Consider the following 27,069-nt stretch of genomic DNA (forward strand, 5'->3'; position numbering starts at 1 on the left):
TTACTCCATAATTGAGTAAGACTAGAGATCTAGAGATACAAAGTGAGGAAGAGTGAAAACAGGATGTCAAAAGAACAGTTAAGTTTTGATTATCCAATTACAAGTGTATTTCTGTTTTATTTGGTTCTATTTAGTTTCTTAAGAGTAGCTAAATGGCGATGTTTGAAAGTAGCACATAAAAATTTTGTCTTTCAATATGTTAAGGTTAAAAATCAATGGACTTAGTTTGTCCTAGGAGGTACATCGCATAGGCTTTCTTTTCTGTAGACACCGTGGTTTTTAACTCATTAGGCATCTACCTCTTTGGAAAAGTTTGACCATTCCATAAGATGTTAAACATAGTGTTACCATATAAGCCATCAATTCCACCCCTAGATGTACCCAAGAGAAATGCAAACAGATGTCTATATCAAAACTTGTACATGAGGTGGTGGGGGGGAATGGGTGAAATAGATAAAGGGGATTAAGAGTACACTTATCCTGATGAGCACTGAGAAATGTATAGAATTGTTGAATCATTATATCATACACCTGAAAGTAACATAACAGTGTATGTTAATTATACTTGAATAAAAAAAACTTGAATGTTCAAAGCAGCATTATTCATAATAGCCAAAAAAGTGGGGAAAAAATCCAACATCCATCAACTGATGAATGAATAAATAAAATCTGGCATATCCATACAACAAAGTAGTATTCCACACTAAAAAGCAAGGAGGTACTGATACATGCTATAAAGTTGATGAAACTTAAAAACACTGTGCTAAGTGAAAGAAGTCAGTCACAAAAGACCATATGCTGCATGCCTCTACTTATAGGAGGTCTCCAGAATAGGCAAATCTATAGAAACAGAAAGTACATTAGTATTTTCCTCAGGCTGGAAGAGAGAGGTTGGGAAGAAGTTGGAAGTGCTACTGTGTGCAAGGTTGCTTCTGGGGGTAATGACTTTGTTCAATTAATTGTCGTTATGGTTGTACACTCTGAATATACTAAAAACCACTGAGTTGTACAATTTAAATTTATCTCAATAAACTTGTTACAAATTTAAAAAATCAATGGACTTTGGAGTTAGAGCACCTGGCCTTGAATAACCAGCCCACCATTTAAGCAAATTTCCTGGACTTTCTGATTTGTTTCACTGATAGAAGAAGAAGAGGCTCCTAGGTACAACAGAATAACTTTGGGCTTTGGGATCAGACAGGCCTGAATACATATTTCAGCTCTTCTAACAAGCTGTGTGACTCTGGCCTGGTACCTGACCTAAGTGAGCTCATATATATCATTGAGATGTATATCATTGACAAGAAGATGCAAATAACTAATTTTAGGATTGTGGAAAAATTACAAAAAAAAAAAATCCACATAAAATGCTTGTCCCAGAGTATGAGATCACTTACATGGTAATTCTTACCAAGTTCATCAGGTTTTCGTGAAGGTCAAATAAAACTATTCATTGAATGAAGGCACACTGTAAACATTAAAACATCCTATATATATTATTACTTTATTACAGAATATAAAATTTTATAAATAATTACCTGTTATATAATTATGTATTTAAATCAAATTATATTTAAAGCACATATGGTGATTTTTAAAAAAAATTATCTAGGTTATTCCATGTGTTAGTTTCCCACTGTTGCAAATTGGATTATTGGATTAAAACAGCACAGATTATTCTCTTAAAGTTCTGGAGGTTAGAAAACTAAAATCAAGGTGTTGGCAGATTGCATTCCCTTTGGAGGCTTTCATTTCCGCACTTTTTCAGCTTCTCTAGATTGCCTGCATTCTTTAGCTTGTGACCCCTTCTTGTATCACTTAAACTTCTTGCTTCTACTATCACATCTGTTTCCTGCTCCCTATTATAAGGACCCTTGTGATTACATCAGGTCCACCCAGATAATTCCAGGATAATCTCTCCAACTCAAGATCCTTAACTTGATCACATCTGCAAAGTCCCTTTTAGGATACACACAGGTTCCAAAAATGAAAATATGAACATATTTGCAGTCTACCACATCCAAAGACAGTAGAAAAGAAGAAACTCAAGTTTCTGAAAGACACATTTTTTTTTTTTAAACCTGCTGGGACAGTGTTCATGATTTGTTTTATTGTTACTGTCACTAGCATCATCATAGTAATTGAGCATTTGCCAAACACTTTAAATTAATATCTCATATCAGCAACCCTATGAGGTAGGTATTATCAATATTTTCTCTATTTTGCAGATGAAGAAACTGAAGATCAGGGAGGTGATATAACCTACATATGGTCACAAAGCTAGGAATCTTTCAAATTCAGACTCACTGATTCCTGGGGTTGTATACTTACTCTGAGGCCTCCCTTGGGTACTAAGACAGTCAGTAAAAATGAGTAACTTGACAGATGCAGGATTTCTATGGATCTATAAGCTCCTCATGAGTGGAGCTGATGAGAATATGGCAAAAATAATTCAAAAGATATCTTAAATATTCTTTCTTTGAGGCTAGGACATATAGTTCAACAAAAGCCTGGAAAGGTCCCCCAGCCTTTGGAAATACTCTTGTCAGACTTACCTGTTCATGTCCATAGTATGCTGCAATGTGCAATGGAGTGAAAAAAACTGCATCTTGAACATTGACATTAGCTCCATGTTGCAGCAGGACGTCAGCAGCCTGGACAAGAAAGGGAGCTCAGTTAAGACCTTGATTTGGGGCATCTGCCTATCAAAATACATTTTACAACCACCATGCACAATGCTTCTTCGGAAATCACTATCCTGAAACAGTTTTCTTCCATCTCCCTTCTCTGAAACCTCTGATCGCTTGTTTTTGTCTCGAAAATGAAGACCAAACCCCTTAGCATGGGTTTCAAACGTCTTCTCAATCTGACAGTATTCTTTTTAAATGAATTTCCCATTACTCTCTTTCATAAACTCAATTATCTAGTAAAACTGCATCCCATTTCCTGCTCCTTTGAGCCTTTGTTCACATCATCTCCTCAGCAAGGAATTATCTCTTGCCCAATCTACAGATATTTAAACCCAAGCTAAATACCTTCTCCTCCAAGATTTCTTTGATTTTCCTCCCTTCACTGCCAACTGACTTGCTGAAATTGTCTTCCTTCTTCATAAATCTCATATAACTCTCTTTCATGCCATATAGAACATTTAAAAAATTATATGCATGCTTTTCATCTGTACTAAAGAACAAATCCTTTAAGGACAAAGTACATCAGGTTCATCTTTATAATCCTGCCCTGGCCGGTTGTCATGCAAATAGTAATCATTCCATAAGCATTTGTTGAATGAATGAATGGATGAGTGAATGAATGAATGAATGAATGAGCAACTGAAAAACATAACGTGCTGTTGGCCAACTGTCTTCATGGAAAATTATAGATTGTAACAAATCTGCTAACCCTTCCAAATTTCTTCTCCTCCCAAAGACCTATTTCTTTCTTTTTTTTTTTTTTTTTAAAGATTTTATTCATTTATTTGACAGAGAGACAACAAGTAGGCAGAGAGGCAGGCAGAGGGAGAGGGAGAAGCAGGCTCCCCGCTGGGCAGGGAGCCGGATGTGGGGCTCGATCCCAGGACCCCGGGATCATGACCTGAGCTGAAGGCAGTGGCTTAACTGACTGAGCCACCCAGGCGCTCCGCAAAGACCTATTTCTAAGTCTCTTCTCTGGAAAATTGATTGGAATCATTTCCTTAAGATGTGCTCATTTTTATTGTGGATTTTAATGCATTGTCTATTATTCATGTGGTCAAATAATACACATTTGGGAAAATTTTCAAAAGTTTGTTAGACTTAGAAGAGAAAACAGGAAGATGGGATCTAAAAGCTCAAAGGACTTACGCTCCAATACCTCTTCTATTCCAATAAACAAATTGCCTCCTCAGTCAAGTTTCCTTTCCTGTTTGAATCATAACCCTTCAGAACTGGAGAGGGACCATGGGCAGACATTACATACCAAACCCCTATTTTTTAAAGACGAAGAAATTGAAAATGAGAAGGAAGAAGTTGAAAATGAGAAGTAGGAAATTTCTGAGTCATGTAGCAAGTCAGTGTCAGGACGGAATCTTTAGTCTCTTGCCTCAAGCTTTGTTTCTGAGTGCTCCATGGTTTTAAATAGTTTATTCATTCAATCATCCATTTATTCATGTATCAACACACAATTTATTGAGCATGTCTGAGCTAAAACTGTGTTGTTTTACATGCTTAGTCTCAGAATTTATTCAATCAGCATTAGAACTGATTGTCATACAAAGATAAGGAATTCTTTTTTTTTTAAAGTACAAAGACGTTTATTGAAACATAATAGTAAAGAAAAATGTAATGTTCTTTGTGGAAATAATATTAAATAAGTTCTCAAAACTATCACTTTTTTATTAAATTGGAAAGGGGTCCATGAAATACCTTTAAGTTAAATAAGCACATGCATTCTTATATATATTATGTATGGTTATGAATATATATACATATGTATGTATATAAAATGATAATTTTAAAGGATGGAAGGAAATATACCAAAACATTAATAGTAAATAGCTATATAAGGGAACTTCAAATTTTTCTGTTTCACAATTTTTACCATGATTCATATTACCAGGAAAATATCTTCCATTTTGAAACAAAAATTAATAAGAAATACCAAATTTTAGTATTTTGGACAATGACTTCACTCATATTTTTATTCTTGTCTTTCCAATGACATCACTGTTCTAAATAAATACTTACACTATCCATGAGCAGCCATAAAATAGGGGACTTTTTAGAGCTTGTGAATAAAGTTGCGATTTAAAGCTAGACACACTTTTGATATTGGAGCCACAATAAAGCTGAGTTTTGATGGTTTTGAGAAAAAACTTCTACTAACAAAGCAACATCTATAGTTCCAAGATATTTGAAATTCTTACCGAAGAAACTCCATATACATATAACAGGAAAAAATAATCAAAGTTATGTTTTTGATGGATTTGATGATTAATATTGAACAAAAATCAGAAGATAAAATACAATCAGTGACAATATGTTATAGATAACAGAATGACTGAGTTTAATGTTACAGGCTTTTCAACAAGTTTGGGCATAGCTACTCCTTTGCTCATATACATTTTCTAGCTATCCTATACAAGATCAAAGGATTGTGAATTTTCATTAGATTGATCGAAAGCAGCTGGATATGTTCTTTCTGTCAAAGATACACTTAGTATTTTTATAAATTTTTTAAATTGTTTTTAATTTTCAAAATTTTTTTCTCCAAGATTTTCTTTAAATTCAAGTTAGTTAACATATAGTATAATATTAATTTCAGAGATAGAATCTAGTGATTAAAAAAGATAAGGAATTCTTGTTAGGACATCTGAAATTTCTGGTGGTTTCGAAAATATAAACAGGTGTTGGGGCACCTCGGTGGCTCAGTCAGTTAAGCATCCGCTCTTGATTTGGGGTCAGGTCATGATCTCAGGGTTGTGAAATCAAGCGCCAGGTTGGGCTCTGCGTTCAGCAGGGAGTCTGCTTGAGATTCTCTCTCTCTTTCTCCCTCTGCCCCTGCCCCCCGCCATGTGCGCACGCACGCTCTCTCTCTCTCTAAAATAAAATAAATAAATCTTTATATATATATATATATATATATATATATATATATATATATATATAAACAGGTGTATAGGCTTCTGTACACTCTCAGAACAATACTCTTGCTGATAGTTGGGTATTGCTAACTAATGATCCATAGAATACATAACGTGTATAGTGAGTTGTTTTTCTAACAAAAAATTAAAAACACAATTAACATTTATTGAGGGCATATTATGTGTCAGACCCTGCACTAACTGCATAAATGGTAACTGGAATGTCCTGTTTCACCCCAAAACACAGAAAGATAAGTGCTACTTTTCCATTTTAAAAGTGAAGAAACTGAGCCTCAAAGAGGCTAGATAAATTGTTCGAATTCCTGCAGCTAGTAAAAGCAGAACTGGAATTCAAATCTAGGTCCCTTTGACCTCAAATGTTTTCCATTAGGCCCCTTGTGTGGCCTTGATCTCATTAACACTAATCTTTAAGTAAATGAACTAACTGACTCAAACTCAGATAAGAGGAAACTTTCAGTAGAAGCTCTGTAGATTCAGCTTGGAAATGAATATCAGAGCCATTTATATAAAGTGCTTGGTATCTTAGACTTCACATGCCTGGGAGTTCAATCTTAGGAACCTTTATAGAAGGTCACAAATGATCAAGTAAATGAAGCTTTTTACAATTTCTCTTATTTTAAATATAGCATAAAGTAGACAGCATGCATTTTTATTGTAATAGGGACTCTCAAATGTTAACATGTAGAGCCAATTTCTTAGGCATGGTTCCAGAACTTACTTTGATCCTAAAAGATAATGGCTCTTAGGCTTCAATAAATGGTCCAAAGCAAACTTTTTTCCTCCTAAATTTGCACTTACCCAGTCATTCAGAAGGTCAATCTTTTGGCTGAACATGCATTAATTATGAACTGTTGACCTTCTGAGAAACTGTTAAAATGTAAGTGTTAATGAAACCACACAGAGTCATTATTGAACGGTAGGCTTTATTAGTTTGTTTTAAAATTCAAGGAAATATTTAACCATTGAGAGCAATGTACATTGGAATTATCTGAATAGTGTCATATGTTATTTATATGAGTAGAACCCATTTATTGATTTTTATTACTTTTGGAGTTACCGTGGAGAGGGTATCTCTTAGCAATCTATGGGAATATAATGTATTGTGATGTACAAATAAGACTGTCATGTGGCTAAGACAAATATACTTGTATTAACATTTAGGCTGGAACATATATCTATTATTTTATCCATGTTTCCCTTCTCCAGAACCTGAAAGAGTTGGTAAAGCAATTTCACATTCTTTCTACTACATGAAGCCCCATAAAGTCACAGCCTGAATTATTTGCCACTTTGCAAAATATATGATAGGCATCTAAGTAATTGTTGAATTGGACTGTGTTTCTAGCAAAAATTATACACACACACACACACCATCAGTTATAAGTGAATTTAAACATTAACAATTAGGACCCAATTATATGATAGAAATTTTAAATAATTCAATTCAACAAACATTTATTGATAACCTATTTTATTTTTTTATTTATCTTTTATTTTTTAAATTCAATTAGCCAACAAATAGTACATCATTAGTCTCAGATATAGTATTCAACAATCCATTGGTTGCATATATTAAATTAACCTTTAGCAAACTTCAGCGCCTGCTCCATGTCGGGAACTGAAATTAGAGTTTTACATGTACACATTATCTCATTAAGATTTTTGCAGGACATAAGATCTGTTGCCTTAAGATTTTTTTATAAAATACATAGTTTTGATCTTTTTCCTTCAAAAACATTAACAAAACTACTAGTGAAATTGAAAAGTAGAAAGAAGGTTATCACAGAAAGGATATCTTTATAATCTTTAAACTCTTTAAGGAAATAAACTGTATTAAACTTAGATTTGTATACCTGACATATATGTCAGTATTATTATTATGATTAAAGGAATGGTGTTCAAATATGGTCTGGTAACTAGGTACCTTTTACTGACTGAAGGATAAGCACCAAAAAGGGCTTCCCATTAAGTAGTTGTTTTATAAGCATAAAAAATGAATCAGAGTTCCTTATTTTGATAGTAGTAATTACTATATATATTACACTTCACAGATATTTTCATTTACCAGTTGACTCATCAAAAGGTCCAAGTGGAGCGTCTTCGATTTTCAGGTTGTATTTAAACATATATTTATACATTCTGCTCTTTCTTCCTAGAAAGCCTCCCTTCTCTTTCTCTGCCTGACATATAACCAGTCTCAAGGTCAAGCTCATGTTCTTCATAAGAAGTTCCTACAAATACTTCACCATACTGATAATTTCTTTCTCTGGATACTTATACTATTTATCCTCACAACTTAATCTTTCCATTAATAGTGGGTAAACCACTATTATACAAAATTTTAAACTTTTGTTTTCATGTTCTAAACTTGTGCCAGTGAAGTGTAAGAAGTTTGGGACTTCAGCGAAAATAATTTTCACTGGAATTTAATCATAATTAAAATAGTCAAACCTTATCATTTAATATTCCAGAGATTCTAAAAGCAAAGGCCCTTATTGTTCTTGCTTACTGAATGCTTCTCCTATATTATGACTTTAACTTATTTGACTTAGCACCCCCTGTATTCTTCATATTATGAAAGTCATTGATAGCAATGAAGAAAATAAAGGCCATATCAAGAGGAACCGAATATCCCATGGGAGAGAAGTAGGATAAAGTAAATTCTGAAAGGAATAAAATGGCAATCAATGTCAGTTGAAATTGTCAAAATTAAATATAGTGTCTTCTACCTAGTAGATGTTCAATAAATACCTATACTTTTAAATTAAGATCTTCTTTGCTTTAAGTGATATCTCAACTTCTATGACTTCTTTATTGTCTTACTCAAATGTATGTTTATACTAATGTTTTCCTCAGGATTTATAGTTTATTTAAAGCCACAATTTTCTCTTCTGTATACCTTTATCTAACCTTTATTTCTAAGATTTACAGAGAGAAGAACCATGAGACTATACTAGGATAATATCCATTTCCATTTATTGGAAAATCTGTAGTAGTGAAACTTTAGAGGAAAATTATTTTTTTATTTTTTATTTTTAGTTTTTTAATTAAAATGTTTTAAGTTTTTATTTTAATCTCAGTTAACATACAGTGCTATATTGGTTTCAGGTGTACAATATAGTGATTCCACAATCCTATACATAACTCAGTGCTCATCACAAGTGCACTCCTAAATCCTCATCACCTATTTAACCCATCCACCCACCTACCTCCCCTCTGGTAACCATTAGTTTGTTCTCTTTAGTCAAGAGTCTGTGTCTTGGTTTCTCTGTCTCTCTTTCCCTTTGCTCATTTGTTTTGTTTCTTAAATTCCACATATGAGAGAAATCATATGGTATTTGTCTTTCTCTGACTGGTTATTTTGTTTAGCATTATACTCTCTAGCGCCATCCATGTCTTGCACTGTTGGTAGGAATGCAAACCGGTATAGCCACTGTGGAAAACAGTATCAAGTTTCCTCAAAAAGTTAAAAACAGAAATACCCTATGATCCAGTAATTGCACGACCAGATATTTACCTTAAAAATACAAAAACACTAATGCAAAAGGATACATGCACCCCTATGTTTATAGCAGCATTCTTTACAATAGAGGAAAATGTTTTCTAAAGTTTATGCCTCATGAATTCAAAATGGTTCCAAAGACATTAATATGCAAGTTGATTTAGATTTGATATTTTCCAGTTATTCCCATTTTTAACTTTTAAAAACCAGTTCTCAATTGTGTCCCCTTGAACCATTTCCCTCTCTCCTAAACTTTATAGACAATATTCTTTTAAAAGTAGTCTACATTTTGTCCACATTTCCTCACCTCCTATTCATTCCTCAGCCCACTACAACCTGACTTCAGACCTCACCACCTTAGTAAAATTTTTGTGGAAAATGACATCAAAGGCCTCCTAATTGCCCATTCCAACAGATAATTTTTAGTTTTTTTCCTTATTTTAATATTTATTTTACTATTTATCTGCTCCTTAAGATCCTATCCTCCCTTTGGTTGACTGACATCACAGTCTTTGAGTTTGCTCCCTATCTCTCTGCCAACTTATTATTATTCCTTTATAGAGGTGACTCTCTCTGTTCATCTCTTAAGTGTTTCTTAAGTGTTGCTTTTTTCCCACTGAAAATTATTTCCTAGTTTTTCTTTTTGATCTCCTTTGTCTGCTCTAATTCTTTTGTATTAAGTTAATACATGCAAAGCAATTAGCACAATACTTGGTACATAACAGTAAGTATTCAATAAGTGGCAGCTATTAGCTCTTTTGCGGTATACATTCTCTGGTTGATTCCATCTACTACTACTACTACTACTACACACACACACACACCTCTCCAGTTGCATGTGCTTTTTCCAAACTTCCTCTAACACAACATCTACCTCCTTTGGCAACTGTTCGTCCTGTTACGTATTTCTACTCTATTTCCCACTGCTTTTTCCCTGGGAAGATAGAGTCCCCTACATTGATCTCTGTCACTTACACTTTAATTCTTATTAATGTGAATGAAGCATTAGAAGGCAAAGGGAACTAATATCTCTTGAATGTGTACTTTGAGGATATCTATGAGCTAAATGAGAATACCTGTTTCAGGTAATGCTTATAGCAATCTCATGGAATTTTATTAACAGCCTCATCTTAAAAATAAGAATAATGGAATTCAGAATTATACAGCTTGTAAGGAAAGCACCAAAGTTTAAATTCAGGTCTATGGAAGCCCAAAGACCATGCTATTCCATGCTGTTTTACTTCTTATGTGTATTATTTTTTGTGGCCAGTTAGCAATTCCTTGCCATCTTATACAGTAGTGCAAAAGATATAGCTCTTGATAGATGTTACTCTTCAAAGATTTTCAGAGATGTTCATATACCCAGTATATCAGTAAGAATGATCCTGGCTATACAATAATGTCCACAATGGCCAAATGATGGAAAGAGCCCAGATGAATGGATAAAGAAGATGTGGTATATATATATAATGGAATACTACTCAGCCCATCAAAAAAAATGAAATCTTGCTATTCGCAATGACGTGGATGGAACTACAGGGTATTATGCTAAGTTAAATAAGTCGATCAGAGAAAGACAATTATCATATGATCTCACTGATATGTGAAATTTAAGAAATAAAACAGAGGATCATAGGGGAAGAGAGGAAAAAATAAAATAAGATGAAACCAGAGAGAGACAAACCATAAGAGACTCTTAATCACAGGAAACATAGGAAACAAACAAGATGAGGGTTGCCGGAGGGAAGGGGGGTAGGAGGAAGGGATAACTGGGTGATGGACATTAAGGAGCGCATGTATAAGATATAATGAGCACTGGGTTTTATATAAGACTGATGAATCACTGACCTGTACCTCTGACACCAATAATACATTATATGTTAATTTAAAAAAAGAGAGGTTTTACCAAATCGAAAAAAAAAAAAGAATGCTCCTGGCTATGTAATTGTTTAGAGTTGATTGAAAAACAAATGTAGTAAAATTTATTCTAAGTAGGAGTTGTTTATTAGGGATCTTAAAGAATCTTACGTACTATAGAAGGAAGTTTAGAATTTTTCTTAGAATTTTTCCTTTTAGGAACTCACCAAGAGATTTTAAGTAGTAGTAAAATATATTCTGATTTGCATCTTAAAATGACACTTCTAGTAATAGTATAGCAAATGGATTGAAGAAGGAGCAAGACTGGAAGCAGGGTAATCAGGTAGCAAGGGCCTACAGTAAGTTAAAAAGAGAGAGCTAAGGATCAAATAAGCTGAGGTAGTAGTAGTGGTTTGGAAATGAAGAAGGGGTCTCAGACATAATGAAGATGGTAGAATAATATGACTTGGCATATAAGAAGCCTGGGCATAGTGAGAGATGATGAGAAATTGTGAACAAGTGATGACTTTAAAAGAGGAAACCTCTTTGGGGAGATGAGCGTGAAGATAAAACTTTGTCTACTTCATGAATTTAAGAAGTGGGAACATTACCTAGTTTCTCCTCCCAGATTAAACACTTGTAATAGCCAGTTTCTTCCAATTCCCCTTGGCAGTTCACTTTGTTCTTACCCAGCACCACAAGCTGTTTTGATTGAGGCCAATCCTTCAACCAAGATGTGAACATAATTCTCAAATTTTCAAACAACTACCAAAAACTATGCTAACTAAAGACACCAATAATTGCTTGTCCATTTGTATTGAAGCTTGTATTACTTAGAAAACGTCTCAGATAGTAGCTTTTGCTTTAGATTTAATAAGCACTTCTTTTGACTTTATGCTCTATTTTCTGTAAAATTTTCCATTTTTAAATATATACACTCACTTCTTGACATGCACTACAAATGTTAGGTGAGAACTCTCTATCATGTAGTCACAGAGTTTTTCACTAATAACATTCACTGAATATTTTTGTAATGACTTTTTTTTTACTGACATACCTCTAATTAAATATTTGAGTACAAAAACTTATTGGAAAATAGTTTCTTCAGGCTGTCACAGAAATGAGGTTCTCTTATGTGATCTTTCTCTTATTATCTCAGGTTAAAATTAAATTTGGTCTGAAAATTACTTAGAAAATGATTCCACAAGATAATATTATCAAAGAAATTAAAGGAAAGCTCTATATTCTTAAGTTGTAGAAATAGAGCTGAAGGATATATTAACTTATATACATATAAAAAAAGAATTCATCAATTATATAAATGTATCACTTCTCAGGAAATGATGAGAACATAAGTAGAAAAGCTGATGAACGAAGAAGAGTAATGAGAAGCAGTGAGGTCAGGGCTGGAGATACAAGTGGTGTGTATCATTTTATGAAAGTAATAATTGAAGCCAGGAGATAACATCACTTCCGTAAGGTAAGAGGAGACATTTATGGGATATTTACTGCTAAAAAGTGATAAGAAAGGGAGCCAGCAAAGGAAAAAGTCATCTAAGAAAGAAAAAGATAACAAAGGAATGCTTATTAAGGAAGTCCGTGAAGAGATAGTTTTAAGAAAAGAGGGACAACATTTTCTAAGCCTTCCAGCTAATCATCATCTTGCTGTGCTATTTTCTTCTTTATAGATATACTTTTTTTTTGCAGCATTTCTTTATGTGAGGGTCTTATTTTAAAATCTCTGGCTGAGAAAACAGCTTTCAACATTTACTATGTTATGAATATATCATGTTCTATGCATTTCAAAAGCCATAATTTTTTTTTCTTATGAGATTTACTTATAGAGCTTGCCAAAGGCCCAACATTTGTCACTATATTCTGACTGCAGAAACTTGAAAACTATAGTACCAGTTAGGCTTCCTCTCACTGACATTCCTCCCCACACTGCAGACACCCTGGACATCAGAACCACGGGGGGCAAGTAGCACCTGACAACCGGTTTTCTCATGACTTTTGTTCTCCAGCCCAAATCACCTGTTCCTCCATCTTTGGCTCCTCTGCCAAAGCATTTTGAAAACAAGTGATTTGCCTCCACTTGAAAAATCAACTTATTTTTTTTTAAAAGACTTACTTATTTGAGAGAGAGAGATAGAGAGTGGGGTCGGGGGGAGAGGCAGAGGGAGAGGCAGAGAGAAACTCTAAGCAGACTCCGTGCAAAGCTGGAGGTGGGGCTCGACCTCAGGACCTTGAGATCATGACCCTAAGATCCCGACCTTGAGATCACAATCCTGAGATCATGACCTGAGCTGAAACCAAGAGTTCTGATGCTTACCTAACTGCACCACTGAGGTGCCCCTTGAAAAATCAACTTCTAAAGTACACTTTGAAGGCGAGTTGGAATCAACTAATAGAACATAAGAAGGAACACATAAAGATTTTGGCTCTTAGAGAAGAATAAGTAATAAGAATCCTCTTTTTTTTTTTTTTTTAAAGATTTTTTTTTAATTTATTTATTCATTAGAGACAGAGAGAGAGAAGCAGAGGGAGAAGCAGGCTCCCAAGGAGCAGGGAGCCCGATGCGGGACTCGATCCCAGGACCCTGAGATCATGACCTGAGCCGAAGGCAGACGCTTAACCATCTGAGCCACCCAGGCGCCCAGTAATAAGAATCCTCTTAAAAAACTATATCAATGATTAATTTCTAGCAGCTGGAGTTTAAAAACAAAGAGGACAACATCAACAGTTAAGTCTCAGGCTCAAGGGTTAGTCCTATTACAAGCACAATATATGAAATATTTAGAGCTCCCCTTTGTGAGCCTCCTCATTAATTAATCCAGAAAGCTCACTATTAGATGAACTGTAAGATACTACCTTAATTCATATTAGGACAGCAGATGTGGGTAATTAATTGCAACCTACAGGCTCTTTATTTAACCATATAATTGAAAATGTTCATCTGCAATAACTTAGAATAAGTGACACAATGAAATTGGTAAACCCACAGCTGTGAAAATGTTTTAACTGATTATGAAACCCTAAGCATTGACAGGTATAGAAATCAATTATAGATAATTTTCTTTCTAGAGAAGGAGTTTATTAAAACGAAGAACACACATCATCTAGTCAAAGACCTATTATCAGGACAAAAACAGTAGGCATAATGATGGTAAATGCATTAACCATTCCACTGGTTATGTTAAACTAAGATAAATATAGGGAGGCTAATAATAGAAGGCTACAGTGAAAATAAAAAGCAGCAGAGTATCAAGTCTGCCCAAGTAGTTTTGGCTTCAGAAACAGAAAGGGCCAAGAAACAACTGTGGATGGCACTCAAGCCCAGACTTTTCTAAATCCCATCACATGGCTAGCTAATGGCAGAATCTGGATACAAAGAAACCCAGGCAGGCTGGTTCCAGAGCCTGCAGGCCTAACCACTACACTATACTACACTACTATAGCCAGAAACCATTGCTCTAGGATCCCAGTTTTTGAGACATTTCAAACAGTATTTTTTCAAACTTGTATTTATGAACTGAGAATTCAGCATAAGTAACATGATAGAATTGGGTTGGGTGCCACCTGGTGGTAGGGGGCATGGCCCTAGCACTCCTCCCTCTCTCCCTATATGACGTCTGAGGTACCACTATAACCTTAGACATCCAGAGAATGCATACTGGAAATCATTGTTCCACAAAAAAAGAGCTACTAGTTCTTGGGGAATAAAATTGACATCACATCTACTTGTTGGATCCTCTGCTCTGAGGAGAAAACTGGGCCAAAGAACATGAGTTTGGCATCATGCCAAATTTCCTGGGTTAACAGAGTCCATATCTTTCATACAGAATACATAATCCTCTATGAATCCATTTCTGTATTTATTTGTTATTGTCTTGGAGAAAGTATAAGTGGTATTGGCTATATATGAGGTCAAATAGTTCCCTTGAGTGTGGGATTGACCTAATGACTCACTTCTCATGAAAAGAATATAGCAAAACTTACGGAATGTCACTTACAAGATAACGTTACAAAAAGACTGTGACTTTATCTTATTTGCCTACTCTAGATTTCTCCATCACTCTCTCTGATGGGAGCCAGATGTCTTACTGTGAGCTTTCTTATGCATAGGATCACATGACAAGGCACTGATGTCTCTGGCTAACAGCTAGAAAGGATCTAAACCTGCCAACATCTATGCTAGTGAGCACGAAAGTGGATTCTCTTCCTTTTGGTCCTTGAGATAATTAGAGCCCCACCTGATACCTTGTGAAAGACCCTAAGTCAGGGGACCCAGCTAAGGTGCCCTGAAATTCCTGAACTACAGAAACTGCAAAATAATAAAAGTTTGTTGTTTTAAGCCACAAAGTTTTGGGATAATTTTTTACATAGCAATAGTTAGCTAATATACTATTGTGTCTCTCAGTTCATCACTGAAAACATCCAGGTCAGAACTGACTTCTACATTACTGTCTACTTGTGAATTTTATTATTATTATTTTTTATTAGCATATAATGTATTATTTGTTTCAGGGGTACGGGTCTGTGATTCATCATACTTGTGAATTTCAAAAGAGGAGCAACAGTTCACATCAACAAATATTTTTAAACACCTAGGTATTCTAAGCACTCTGCTGGGTTCTGGGGTCAAAGATAAATTAATTGCTCAAAAGCAATACATAGGTTAGTGGAAGAAACAAAATGAAGTAATTATGATATAAGGTAATTACGGATTTAATGGAGATAAAGTATGGGGTATCATAACAATAGAAAGAAGGTACAAGTTATAAACTCAGTCGGGGGAAGATAGAGAAAGTTATAGAGGAGAAATGTAGACTTGGGACTTGAAGTAGGAGTTTGCTAAACAGAAAAGAGAAGATCAATCAGTTCATTCATTTATCTCTCAAATATATTTGATCATCCAATAGTACCTAGCACAGAACGTATGCTTGCCAAATTCTACTATTTCTTTAAAATCTGTATCAAAGTTTACTTGCTTCATGAAATCTCCTTACATCTCTAGACTCACTGAACTAATTATCAAGACATGTGATTAAATATCCTGGTAACTTTAGAGTAACACTGAGGCTCATAGAAAGAATTCATTACAGATAATCTTCCCCAAATTACTGATACTATAAATATGCACTTTAAAAAAGCTACTTCAAGACTTCCTCTTGCATCCAATATACAGTAACAGAGACTAGTCTGGAGAAACCTATGTGGCTAGAGTTCATAAGACAGAGTACCTAAGACAAGAGAGCTACACAAAGAGAGGTACAAAGATCTGCAGAGAGCCCTCCTAGAGGATTAAGCTGAGCATTGATCAGTGTGTGCATGTGAGGAAACTACTGACTGGGAAAAGAACCAACAAAAAAAGATTAGTGGTAATAATTCTCAGTGCTCACACAAGTCCAGGGATAATGCTTATTCCTACCAACCAGACTAAAAACCTCATGATTCATGGGACACTGGGTAAAATAAGAGACTTCTCTCTGAAGTTGGTTATTAGCCTTACACTGAGCACTGTTCTGGTCCTACCATTTTAAAAGCTAGACCTAAAGGGACCACATTATTTCCAAGTAAGTTAATTGCATGCCAGTAGAATTGGAAGGGTTGTCTTATGACTATATATAGAAATTTAAAAATATCTTCCACCTAACAACATAAAATTCATAATATCTGGAATCCAATCAGAAATTAACAGGAATGTCAAGAGGTAGGAAAATATGACTTATAATGAAAAGAGACAATAATCAATCAAAACTGTCTCCAAATTGATACAAATGTTAGAATGTTCAAAAAAGAATAAAATAGTTTTTGAAACTATTCCATATAACTTCCATATAAGGAAGCTAAGTAGAGGCATGAAAGATACAAAAATGACCAAAATCAAATTTCTTAGAGATGAAAGTTATAACATGTGAGATAAAAATGCACTAGATGGGATTAGCAGCATATTAGACATTACAGAGGAAAAGATTACTAAACTTGAAGATATCACAATAGAAACTGTACAAAATGAAATACAGAGAGAAAAGAGAATGTAAGAAAAATGAAAAGAGCATCACTGAGGTTATGGACAGCACCAAACATCCTAATGTGTATGTAATTGGAGGGGAGACAGAAAAAAAAAAAATTTAAAGAAATAATGGCAGAAAATCTTCCAAAGTTAATGAAAACTGCAAACCCATAGATGCAAGAAACTCAATAAACAATATAAGAAAGAAGAAAACTACACCAAAATAAATGTCAAATAAGCATATGGAAACATTCCTAAATCACTTGCCCCTAGGGAAATGTAAATTAAAAGCACAATAAAATATCACCACACATGTATTATAAAGGTTAAAATAAAAAGGACTGGAATATTCTAAGTGTCGGTGAAGATATGGAGAAATTGGAACTCTCATACACTGCTGATAGGAATGTAAAATAGTACTACAGTTTGTCAAAGGTCAAACGCTTTGGAGACAGTTTTTTAATTTCTTAAAAATTATATATTAACCTATCAGATGATCCAGCTATTCGACTCTTAGATGTTTGCCCAAGATAAATAAAAGTATATGTTCATACATGTCATTGCAGATTTCCTTATAATCACTAAAAACTGGAAAAAATGTAAATGTCCATCAGTGAGTGGATAAATAAACACTGTGGCAGATCCAAATAGTAGAATACTACTCACAGGCTGGAGACCTTATTTGATAATTTATCATGAAATGAACATTTTAAAATTTCACACTTACTGATCTTCAAACTTTCACTTTCCATTCTGCCTCCAACTACACACTATAGTCTTCCATTGTTCTCCATCATAATGAACTGGAAATCCTTTATTCAGTTGCTGACACCAGAAACCTAGAAGTTTTTGTTCACACCATCTTCTCCTAAACTCCCTTCATATGTAACCCATAACCCAAATAATTTGATTTTACTCTCTAAATATTTTGCAACTCTGTTCTTGTCTCCATCTTTACTAATACCACCCACAATCAGGCAATCTTATAGATTATTGCCTCCTGATACATCTCCCTGCATAAATTCTTCTCATTTAGTTTATGTTTAACCTTTCAACTAAAGTTATTTTCTCAGAATGGAACTCTGACCACATTACCACTTCTTAATGGCTTCTCATTACTCTTAGGAGACAGAACTTCTTAACTCAGTTTATCATCCAACCTAGGGAAATTTTGAATAAAAATTAATTACACTTAATTACATCAAGCCAACAGGCATAGACCAGGACTTTCCTGAGGCATCAGGAATATGTTGTCACACTACAAATAAGTCCCTTGGTTACCTGACCCCTAACCTTTTTCTTCTTTTCCCACCATATCCCCTAGGTCTCTCTTAGTTCCAGATACACACTCTTTTACTGTCTCCTCGCCATATTTTCTACAGTCAGAAAGCTTTTACACATACAATTTCCTCTGCCTGGAAAACTCCGTCTCAACCTTTCATTTGTGAATGAGAGATAATGATTTTACATATTTTGGAGGGTTATTTTAAGGATTCAGAGTTAATAATATAAACTACTTAGTTCACAGCACTGAAGGTAACTGTTATTACTATCACTGCTACTATTATTACTTCTTCCTCTCTTTACTTTTTTGTTTTGTATGTAGAGAAAGAATTTTATTAGGTAACAGAAAAATAAATGGATTCTACAAAACAAAAAAAGATGGCATTCTATGTAATAATTACCATCCAAAAAGTAATAGAATGGGAAATGACATCTCATAAGAACACCATTTGACAATAATAATAAGATCTGGTTTAGTAGTCACAAACTCCTTTAGTGCTTTTTTGTCTGGGAAACTCTTGATCTCTCCTTGGATTCTGAATGGTGCCCTCCCTGGATAGTCTTCTTGGCTGCAGGTTTTTTCCCATTCTTTTTTTTTTTCTCTTTAATTTAAATACAATTAATTAACATATAGTGTATTATTAGTTTCAGAGGTAGAGTTTAGTGATTCATCAAGGTGCATATAACACCCAGTGCTCATTCCATCAAGTACCCTTCTTAATGCCCATCACTCAATTATCCCCACCCTTCTTCCCTCCAGCAACCCTCAGTTGGTTTCCTATAGTTAAGAGTCTCTTGCGGTTTATCTTCCTGTTTTCGTCTTATTTTATTTTTCCCTCCCTTCCCCTATGATGTCTGTTTTGTTTCTTAATTTCCACATTTGTCTGGAGAACAGTATGGAGGTTCCTCAAAAAGTGAAAAATTGAGCTACCCTATGAGCCAGCAACTGCACCACTAGGCATTTACCCAAAGGATACAAACATAGTGATCAGAAGGGGCACCTGCACCCCAGTGTCTACAGCAGCAACATCCATAATAGCCAAACCATGGTAAGAGCCCAGATGTCCATTGACAGACGAATGGACAAAGAAGATGTGGTATATACAGACAATAGAATATTGCTCAACCATCAAAAAAATGAAATCTTACCACTTGTGATCAGGGTTTTCTTCCCATTCAGCACATTGAATAGATCATGACACTCCCTTCTAGCTTGCCAAGTGTCTATGGAGAGATCTGCTCCTTCCATCCTAGTATTCATTGTTTCAAGCCTGTTTCCCATCTCAGTTATTATATTTTTCATTTCTGACTGATTTTTTTTAACTCTTTTATCTCGGTGGTAAGGGCCTCCCTGAAGTCCTCCATTCTTTTCTTAATCCCAGTGAGTATCCTTAGGATTGTTGCTTTAAATTCTCCATCAGGCATGTTACTTCTATCTGTCTCACTTAGATCTCTGGCCATGACTTGATCTTGTTCTTTCATTTGGGATGAATTCCTCCATCTTGGCATTTTTGTCTAAGTCTCTGCCTTCTTCTGGGTGCAAGAAAAGTCTGTTTCCCACTTTGGAGAGAAATGGCTTAATGAAGAAGAGGGTATGTAATACCCAGTGTCTGGCACTGGAGCAAGCATCTCTGGTGTGGGCTGCGTGTGCTCTGCTGTGGTTTGGCTGCTCTAGTCTTCAGGTCGGTCATCTGCAGAGGCTCCCCTGGCCTGCTATGGACAGTGTTTGGTCCCTGGCTGTAAATGTGGCCAGTTTGGACTAGGTGTGCTCTGCTCTGCTTGTGAAATGGGACCTGACACTACCTGCACTCGAACTGCAGCCCCACAGAACTCTCTAGTCAGGGGCTGAGGTCTGTGCCAGGGCTTGTGCTGCTCTTCTGGGCAAGGGGCCGGTCACTCTGGGACTGAGGCAAGCTTGACTGAGAAGGGCAGCACCGCCAGAGCACCAGGGCATGGGACTTGGCCTGGGCAGCTTAGGCAGCCCATGTCCTCCCTGTGCTCTTACCGCCCGCCCCAGGTGGTTCTGTGTTGATGCTGATGGGTAGGGGAGGAAAATGGCACTGGCCACCTCCTTTGTCTCCAGAGAGCAGTCTCTGAGCCCGTTGCCTTTCAGGAAAGCACTCTGAGAAGAACAAATCGTCTCCCCAGGTGTGTCCCAGATCACTGTTTCCAGGCCATCTGCCCCTGGCTTGTGGGCCTGCCTCCTCACCAAGAGCGGCACGGTGTCCTGCGGCTTCTATCCCAGCCAAGCCTGCTGACTTTTCAAACTCCAGGCTTTAGGGACGTGATGTGGGCAGGGGCCTGCGCTGGTCGTCACCCAGAAGACCAGGGTCTCACTGTGCTGGGACTGAGGCAAGCTTGACCCGGAAAGACAGTCTCACCAGAGTGCGGGGAAGTGGGGTTTGGTGGAAGCGAGTGAGGCAGCCTCTGCAGGCCCAGGACTGCCTCCTGCTGGTGCATCTGTGTTTCTGCTGAGGGGCCAGGAGAGAAATGTCACCAGCGGGCTCCTGTGTGCCCAGAAGGGTGTCTCCAGTACTACCTCTCTGCAACTCCTCCAAGAAGGGCAAGTCATATCCCTGCCTTGTGCTACAGGCACTCTTCAGATGGCTTTTCCCATGCTGTCTGCCACTGGGGGAACTGCCTTTTCTGCAGGAACAGGGCAGAGCCCTTAGGGCTCTAGGCCAGCCAAAAGCACCGGCCTTTCAAACTCCAGGCTTGAAGCCCCACTGGCTGAAAGAACTCACAAAACTCAGCCCCTCTCTTTTTCCCAGCAAATGGCTTTGGGGAAATGTTCTCCTTGTGGGTTCTCCTCTGTGCTCCTCTGTCTCTCTCTCCCTCTCTCTCTTGCTTCTGTGACCGCAGCTCCTTCTCCTCTGCAGCAGTCCTGATCCCTTTCTCCCCCAAACCACTTCTCTGCCCTTCCTAGCCTCTTCGATGAGTCTTCTTCTCTCCCTTTAGTTGTGGAGTTTGTTCTGTCAGTCTTCAGGCTGATTTCTGGGGTATTTAGGATGATTTGATAGTTATCTCCTTGTGTTCCATGGACAAGACCAGCCTAGGGTCCTGTTACTTGGCCACCATCTTAGCTCTCCTCTCTTTACTCGATTAACATCTACTTAGGTCCTTGAGTTATAAGCCAAATTATTAGTTCCTCAGAGATTCTCTCCCAACTTCCATGACTATTGACATATTCATTCAACAAATATTAATTGTGTGTCTACTATGTGCCAGGTAGGCCCTGTGTTAGGAACAGAGGATAATGGAGAGAAAACAACAACAAAATCTGTCTTTTTTGAGCTGATATTTTAGTACGGAAAACAGACAGTAAAACAAAGTAAATAAACAACAGGCTGTTATACAGTGATAAGTGCTGGAAAAAAATAAAGGAGGGAAGAGATTAGAATATCAGAGAGGTGAGGTTTCAGTTCAAAAATAGGATGACCTGGAAAGAACTTACTGATAAAATTACATTTGAACCAGGATCTCAGGATAAGAAAGTAAGATAGTTACTAAGGAACTTAGGGTTGATGACGAATGAATAAGAATAGAGTGGGGAATTACAGTTAGGTAGAAAATGAATATTTTTGCTCTGAATTATATGGGAGGCTTTTTGGGCAGATCAGAGGAGTGACATGATCCGATACACATTTTAAAAGATTCACTCAGGCTGCCTTGTCAGAACAGGTTGAGGGGAAAACAGTAGAAGGGAGACCAAATTACCCTCTTTTAGGCATGGCGCCATTGGTGATCTTCATAGCTCTTATCACAATGGCAATTTTATGTGTGTTTGTCTGATTATTTGATTTCCTGTCTTTTCCACTAGACCGTAAACCCTGTGAGGCTAGGAACTATATATAATTCTGCTCACTATTAAATTACCAGTGTCAAACATAGATCTTAAAACCTATTGGTTCCTCAATAAATATTTGTTGAATAGTTGAGTGAAAGAATGAATGTATATTATTATGTTCCAATTTTTTAGTTCTTTAACAGGTTGTAAGCACCCAGGTGATATTTAAAGCTATATTTTATACTTTTTTTCAATTTCTATCACAACTAACCTATACATGCTCAATTAATATTGACCAACTTGATTTGCTCTTCCCTAGTCAACTTTTATGTCTTCTACACTATAAATATTCTTGAAGAAAAACTTGTAGAAGAACAAAAGAAAACTTCTGAAAGTCAAGATAAACTTTAAAAAGTCTAAACAAGGAACAGGAACTCTTAAGGTCTGCATATTGCCAGAAACTATGAAACTCACACAAGGGAAAACCAACGATGGATTTTTTTTCTTGTCTTTTGGGAAATAAGACTAGATAATAGAAGTTTATTTATAATCATAGTTGCAAAATTGCCTCTAGGAAAGCAATAATAATGGGGCAAGTTATCTTGTTTCCTTATAAATCCAATTTAAAATAAGAAAAAAACTAAACTAAAACTCGGTCATATTTGTCAAAAATGTACCGAGAGAACCAAGCTACAGTATTTACCACAAGTCTCAGTCCAGTTTACTAACACCGTAATATATAAATGTAGGCATTAATTGGCTGACTAAAATATGCAATAATAATACATTTTTTTTTGTGCTTGGGAATACTTGATAAATTTTAAATACACAATAAATACATTATTCATTCTCTAGTGGTTCTTTGCTGGGCTGAAAGTATATAATGTTTTAAAATACGACGCTCAGAAATAGTATTTAAACTAGGCCAATAATGGAGTCTTCACTATCTCTGATTACTTTTTCTTCTCTAAAGAAACCTTTACTTGCAAAATTGCTGTTATGGGCTCTCTTTCACTATGTGTCAAATTTCCATTACTAAATCGAAACAACTTAATTTCTTTCCATGAACAATTTGTATGCAAATCATGGAGTATATACAGCATTCATACAACAGAGAAATTCCAATGACTTTGCCTCCTTTCCAGAAATATCCTTCAATATGCTTGTGTTTTGGTCACAATTAGTGCAGGTTTAGTAAAAGGCATCTTGTAATTCTTACATGATTGGACAAGCAATGAGGTAGAGACCTAAAACACAAATTTCAAATTGCTTTCATTTCCTTTAACCTATTTCTCAAGTATAAACTATGAACAACATAAATAATTTTTCAAAGCTCTAGCAACATATTGCCTATAGCTTCAGAGGCTGTGGAGTGTCATTATTATTATTATTTAGTTAAACACACTTTCCTCCCCACCCTCAATTCTAACCAAATTAGAGAAAATGGAAAATCTTTAGGTCCTAAGATAGCAGCTGAAGCAAATGATACAGCAACAAATAAGATAGAAACAAATGACAAAAAAAAAAAAGTGACACTTCACTGTGGTAAATATTTTTAACAAAATTTTCTTGTACTGAGTTAAAAAAATATTTTCAGTGCTATAGAAAATAAGCTCTAATCAGAATTGATCAAGAAAACATTTATCTTGAAAAGTTTTGAAAAACAAGTTTTTCTTGCTTTTATAGTTCTTCTGAAATACATCCTTAGCACTCTTTCACCAAGGACAGATGAAAAACAGATAATGGAAAGTGTAATTTCCAAAAAAAAATTGTCTTTTTTTTTTTTTAAAGATTTTATTTATTTATTTGACAGAGAGAGACACATAGAGAGCAGGAACACAAGCAGGGGGAGTGGGAGAGGGAGAATCAGGCTTCCCGCAGAGCAGGGAGCCCGATGCGGGGCTCGATCCCAGGACCCTGGGATCATGACCTGAGCTGAAGGCAGACGCCCAACGACTGAGCCACCCAGGTGCCCCTCAAAAAAAATTGTCTTATTGGTGAGGAATCTTGGGCATAACCTTAAAAATAAGAACAAAGCCAAACGTAGAAGTGGAAATACTATAGAATATAAGTGGAAATACTAAAGAATATACAGAAACAATAGACTTTCTCCTGTTAGCTTCTTTGAGGAAGCTTTCCATAGGTCCCCTCTCGTTGGCTATACAGAAAATTGATTAAGAGCTCAGTTTTTGTAGTCAGCCAGTTTGGGTAAAAATTTAGACTCTGACTCTTAATAACTGTATGATTTGGTGCAAATTAACTTACCTCTTTGAGCCTCAGTTTCTTCAATAAATCTATGTGATGATTAAATTAAATGGCATAATGAAAAAATAAGCAAAAGACCTGACTAAAGTAAATCCTTCATAAATATTCATTTCTTTGGCTCTCAGGTTAGAGCATCAACTCTATCAACAGGGTAGAGAGAGTAGCTTCCTACCAGATAGAACAGGCAGTGAGATGCAGGGCATCCAAATCATGCCTGGTGCCACATTTAAAGGTAAGGCAAGTCTAGCTCCATTGAGCAACTCATTCACTGGGGCTGAATTTGTGGAGAAAGCTCAGTATTTGGGAGTTCTTAGGACACTAATATAATCCAGCAGGCAGATTATTATCCCTTGGGCAACCAGTTAACCTCAGTGAGGCTTTAGAAGCCAGGACTGAAGGCTTAGAAAGAAGTCTGACAAGATGGAGATAGGAAAGGAGGAGCCTAAACAGAAGGCTAGACCTGAAAATTGGTGTGAGGAAATTGGGATTCCAGGGCAATTTCAGACTGAGTCAGCCAGTCATTCCTTTACAAGTACCTAATGTCTACTCTGTGCCAAGCTTAGGAGACAAACACAGATGCCTGGTCCTGGATTTAATGAATTTATTGTCTAAGGTGAGAGACAAATAAACATGTGATATCAATATAGTGAGAGAAGTATGCTAGAGATAAACCTGGTGTTATGGGGCAAAGATGAGGCACTGAACTGGGGGAGTGACTTTTCCAAAGAGATAATGCCTATATTGAATATTGCTTAGAAGGCTATATAGGAGCTATCCAAGAGAAAGGTAAAAGAAGTTCCAAACATATAAAGGCTATAGAAATACTAGGCTCTAGGGTCCAGGAGAGAGAAAGATTCTCAATTTCATAGGAAGAGACCAGGTAAAATGTGTCTGAGGCTGTTTGAATACTATCTGCTTAGGTCCAGATTAATTAGTCCTAAAGCAGAATTGAGTCTTCTCTGGAGAGCTCAGGTGGTCCAATGGGATGAGCTAGGAAGGCAGAGGCTAAGAAACTGAGGCAAGGAGAATAGGAACAATAATAGAGGAGACAGTAGCAAAGCTGGGAAATAAACAAATAATCCCTGACTCTCATTTTCATTAAGATTCCCCATTTCTCCTATTTGAAACTTCTAATCAGTGACTAGTGAAATGGCTAAATATCATGGTATCTTCTTTTTCTTTTCTTTTTTTTTTTTTAAGATTTTATTTATTTATTTGAGAGGGAGAGAGTGAGAGCAAGAGACAGCATGAGCCAGGGGCAGGGAGAGGGAGAAGCAGGCTCCCCACTGAGCAGGGAGCCCAATGCAGGGCTCCATCCCAGGACCCCAGGATCATGACCTGACCTGAAGGCAGACACTTAACTGACTGAGCCACCCGGGTGCCCCTTTTTTTTTCTAATCCTCCCATCAAGGTGATGATGAAGACAGAAATGGCCAAAAAATACCATTTGATAAGGGTTAGCTTAGACACTTTGCCAATTAGAAAACAGTCTGGAATAATCAGAAATCGATCTCTTATTCTAATTTGTCCTCATTACATAATTTAAATTCCTTATGTTTATTTGGATTGAAAATGTATAAGACCTCATCACCATCTTTCAGTAAACCTGCAATGGCAGGAAGACCAGTCATAAATAACCTCAGTAGGAGACACCTTGTGTCTTTTTTCCTTATGTTTTATTTGTCCTTAACTAATCTCTACTACAAGTCTGTGAAAAAATTCTGTGATAGCCTTGTATCTTACATAAATGTGTCTCCCTGGACCCAAACCAGACAATGCCATACACTGTAGGACATGTATACCTAGGATAGAGGATCACTGAGAAGCTAGAAGGACCTCCAACTTCTGGTCTCTTAGGCAGGTGACTACTTACAACAAGTGAGATTGATGGTGATTTATCCTATTTTTAATAATCTATAAAAGAGAGGTTCCACAAGTTCTCTGTATTTACATCTCCCTCCTGACTTTCTTTTTATGGCCATATGCTTCATAAATTAAAAAAAGATAAATGAATGAATAAACATATGTAAATTTCAAACACAAGAAGTATAATAATAATATATCCCCAGAAAAGCTGTTCATCTTTTAAAAGAGCTAGGGAACAGAAAACTCATACAATCTTAATACATACAATATGAAATGGAAATCACAGAGGTTATCAAAGGCTGTTAATTTCATAAAGTTAGAGAGGCAAAGATTCATAGTTTATCTTTCAGTTACTCATGAGTGGGCCAGAATGCTGTGAAGTTTGTAAATTCCTTCACAACACACACCTACACAAAATATTTTGTATTTGTCGTTTAGCAAAGACCTTTATGTAAAAAGCAGAGAATTTCCTGTGCACAAAATTTCAGTATTCAGAGGAGACACTTGAACAAAGAGACAAAAATTTCATTTTCAGATCCATGGCAAGACTCACTCCCATTTACATGATGAAATATCCTAAGAACAAAGAAACCTCAAATTTGGTCCAGATAACAGAAATTTCCTAATTATATTAAAAACAATTTATTGCCCTTGATACCTTCATAAAATGTGCTCTGGGAGTTTATTATGGAAAGAAGGGCTTGCATCTACTTTTGTCATGTGTTAGGTATTATATTCTTCTGTGTTAATATATTTTTAGCTATTTTTCATAGAAAAACTAGGGGGTGTAACATATCTAATCCTAGGTCACTGGAACCAAGGGGACTTATAATTGGACTAATGACTTTTTTTTT

General features: G+C 36.1%; 1 protein-coding gene across 1 annotated transcript in view; it reads right to left on the bottom strand.

Moving 5' to 3' along the window:
• Nucleotides 1–27,069, bottom strand: part of TNNI3K (TNNI3 interacting kinase) — a 303,991-nt gene that overhangs the window by 189,422 nt on the left and 87,500 nt on the right. Inside the window, exon 6 of the mRNA XM_078072905.1 lies at nt 2,556–2,654. Coding sequence (XP_077929031.1) covers nt 2,556–2,654 — 99 coding nt within the window. The remainder of the gene's footprint in view (nt 1–2,555; nt 2,655–27,069) is intronic.

This window comes from Halichoerus grypus, chromosome 5 (assembly GCF_964656455.1).
Source record: "Halichoerus grypus chromosome 5, mHalGry1.hap1.1, whole genome shotgun sequence".
Taxonomy (NCBI): domain Eukaryota; kingdom Metazoa; phylum Chordata; class Mammalia; order Carnivora; family Phocidae; genus Halichoerus; species Halichoerus grypus.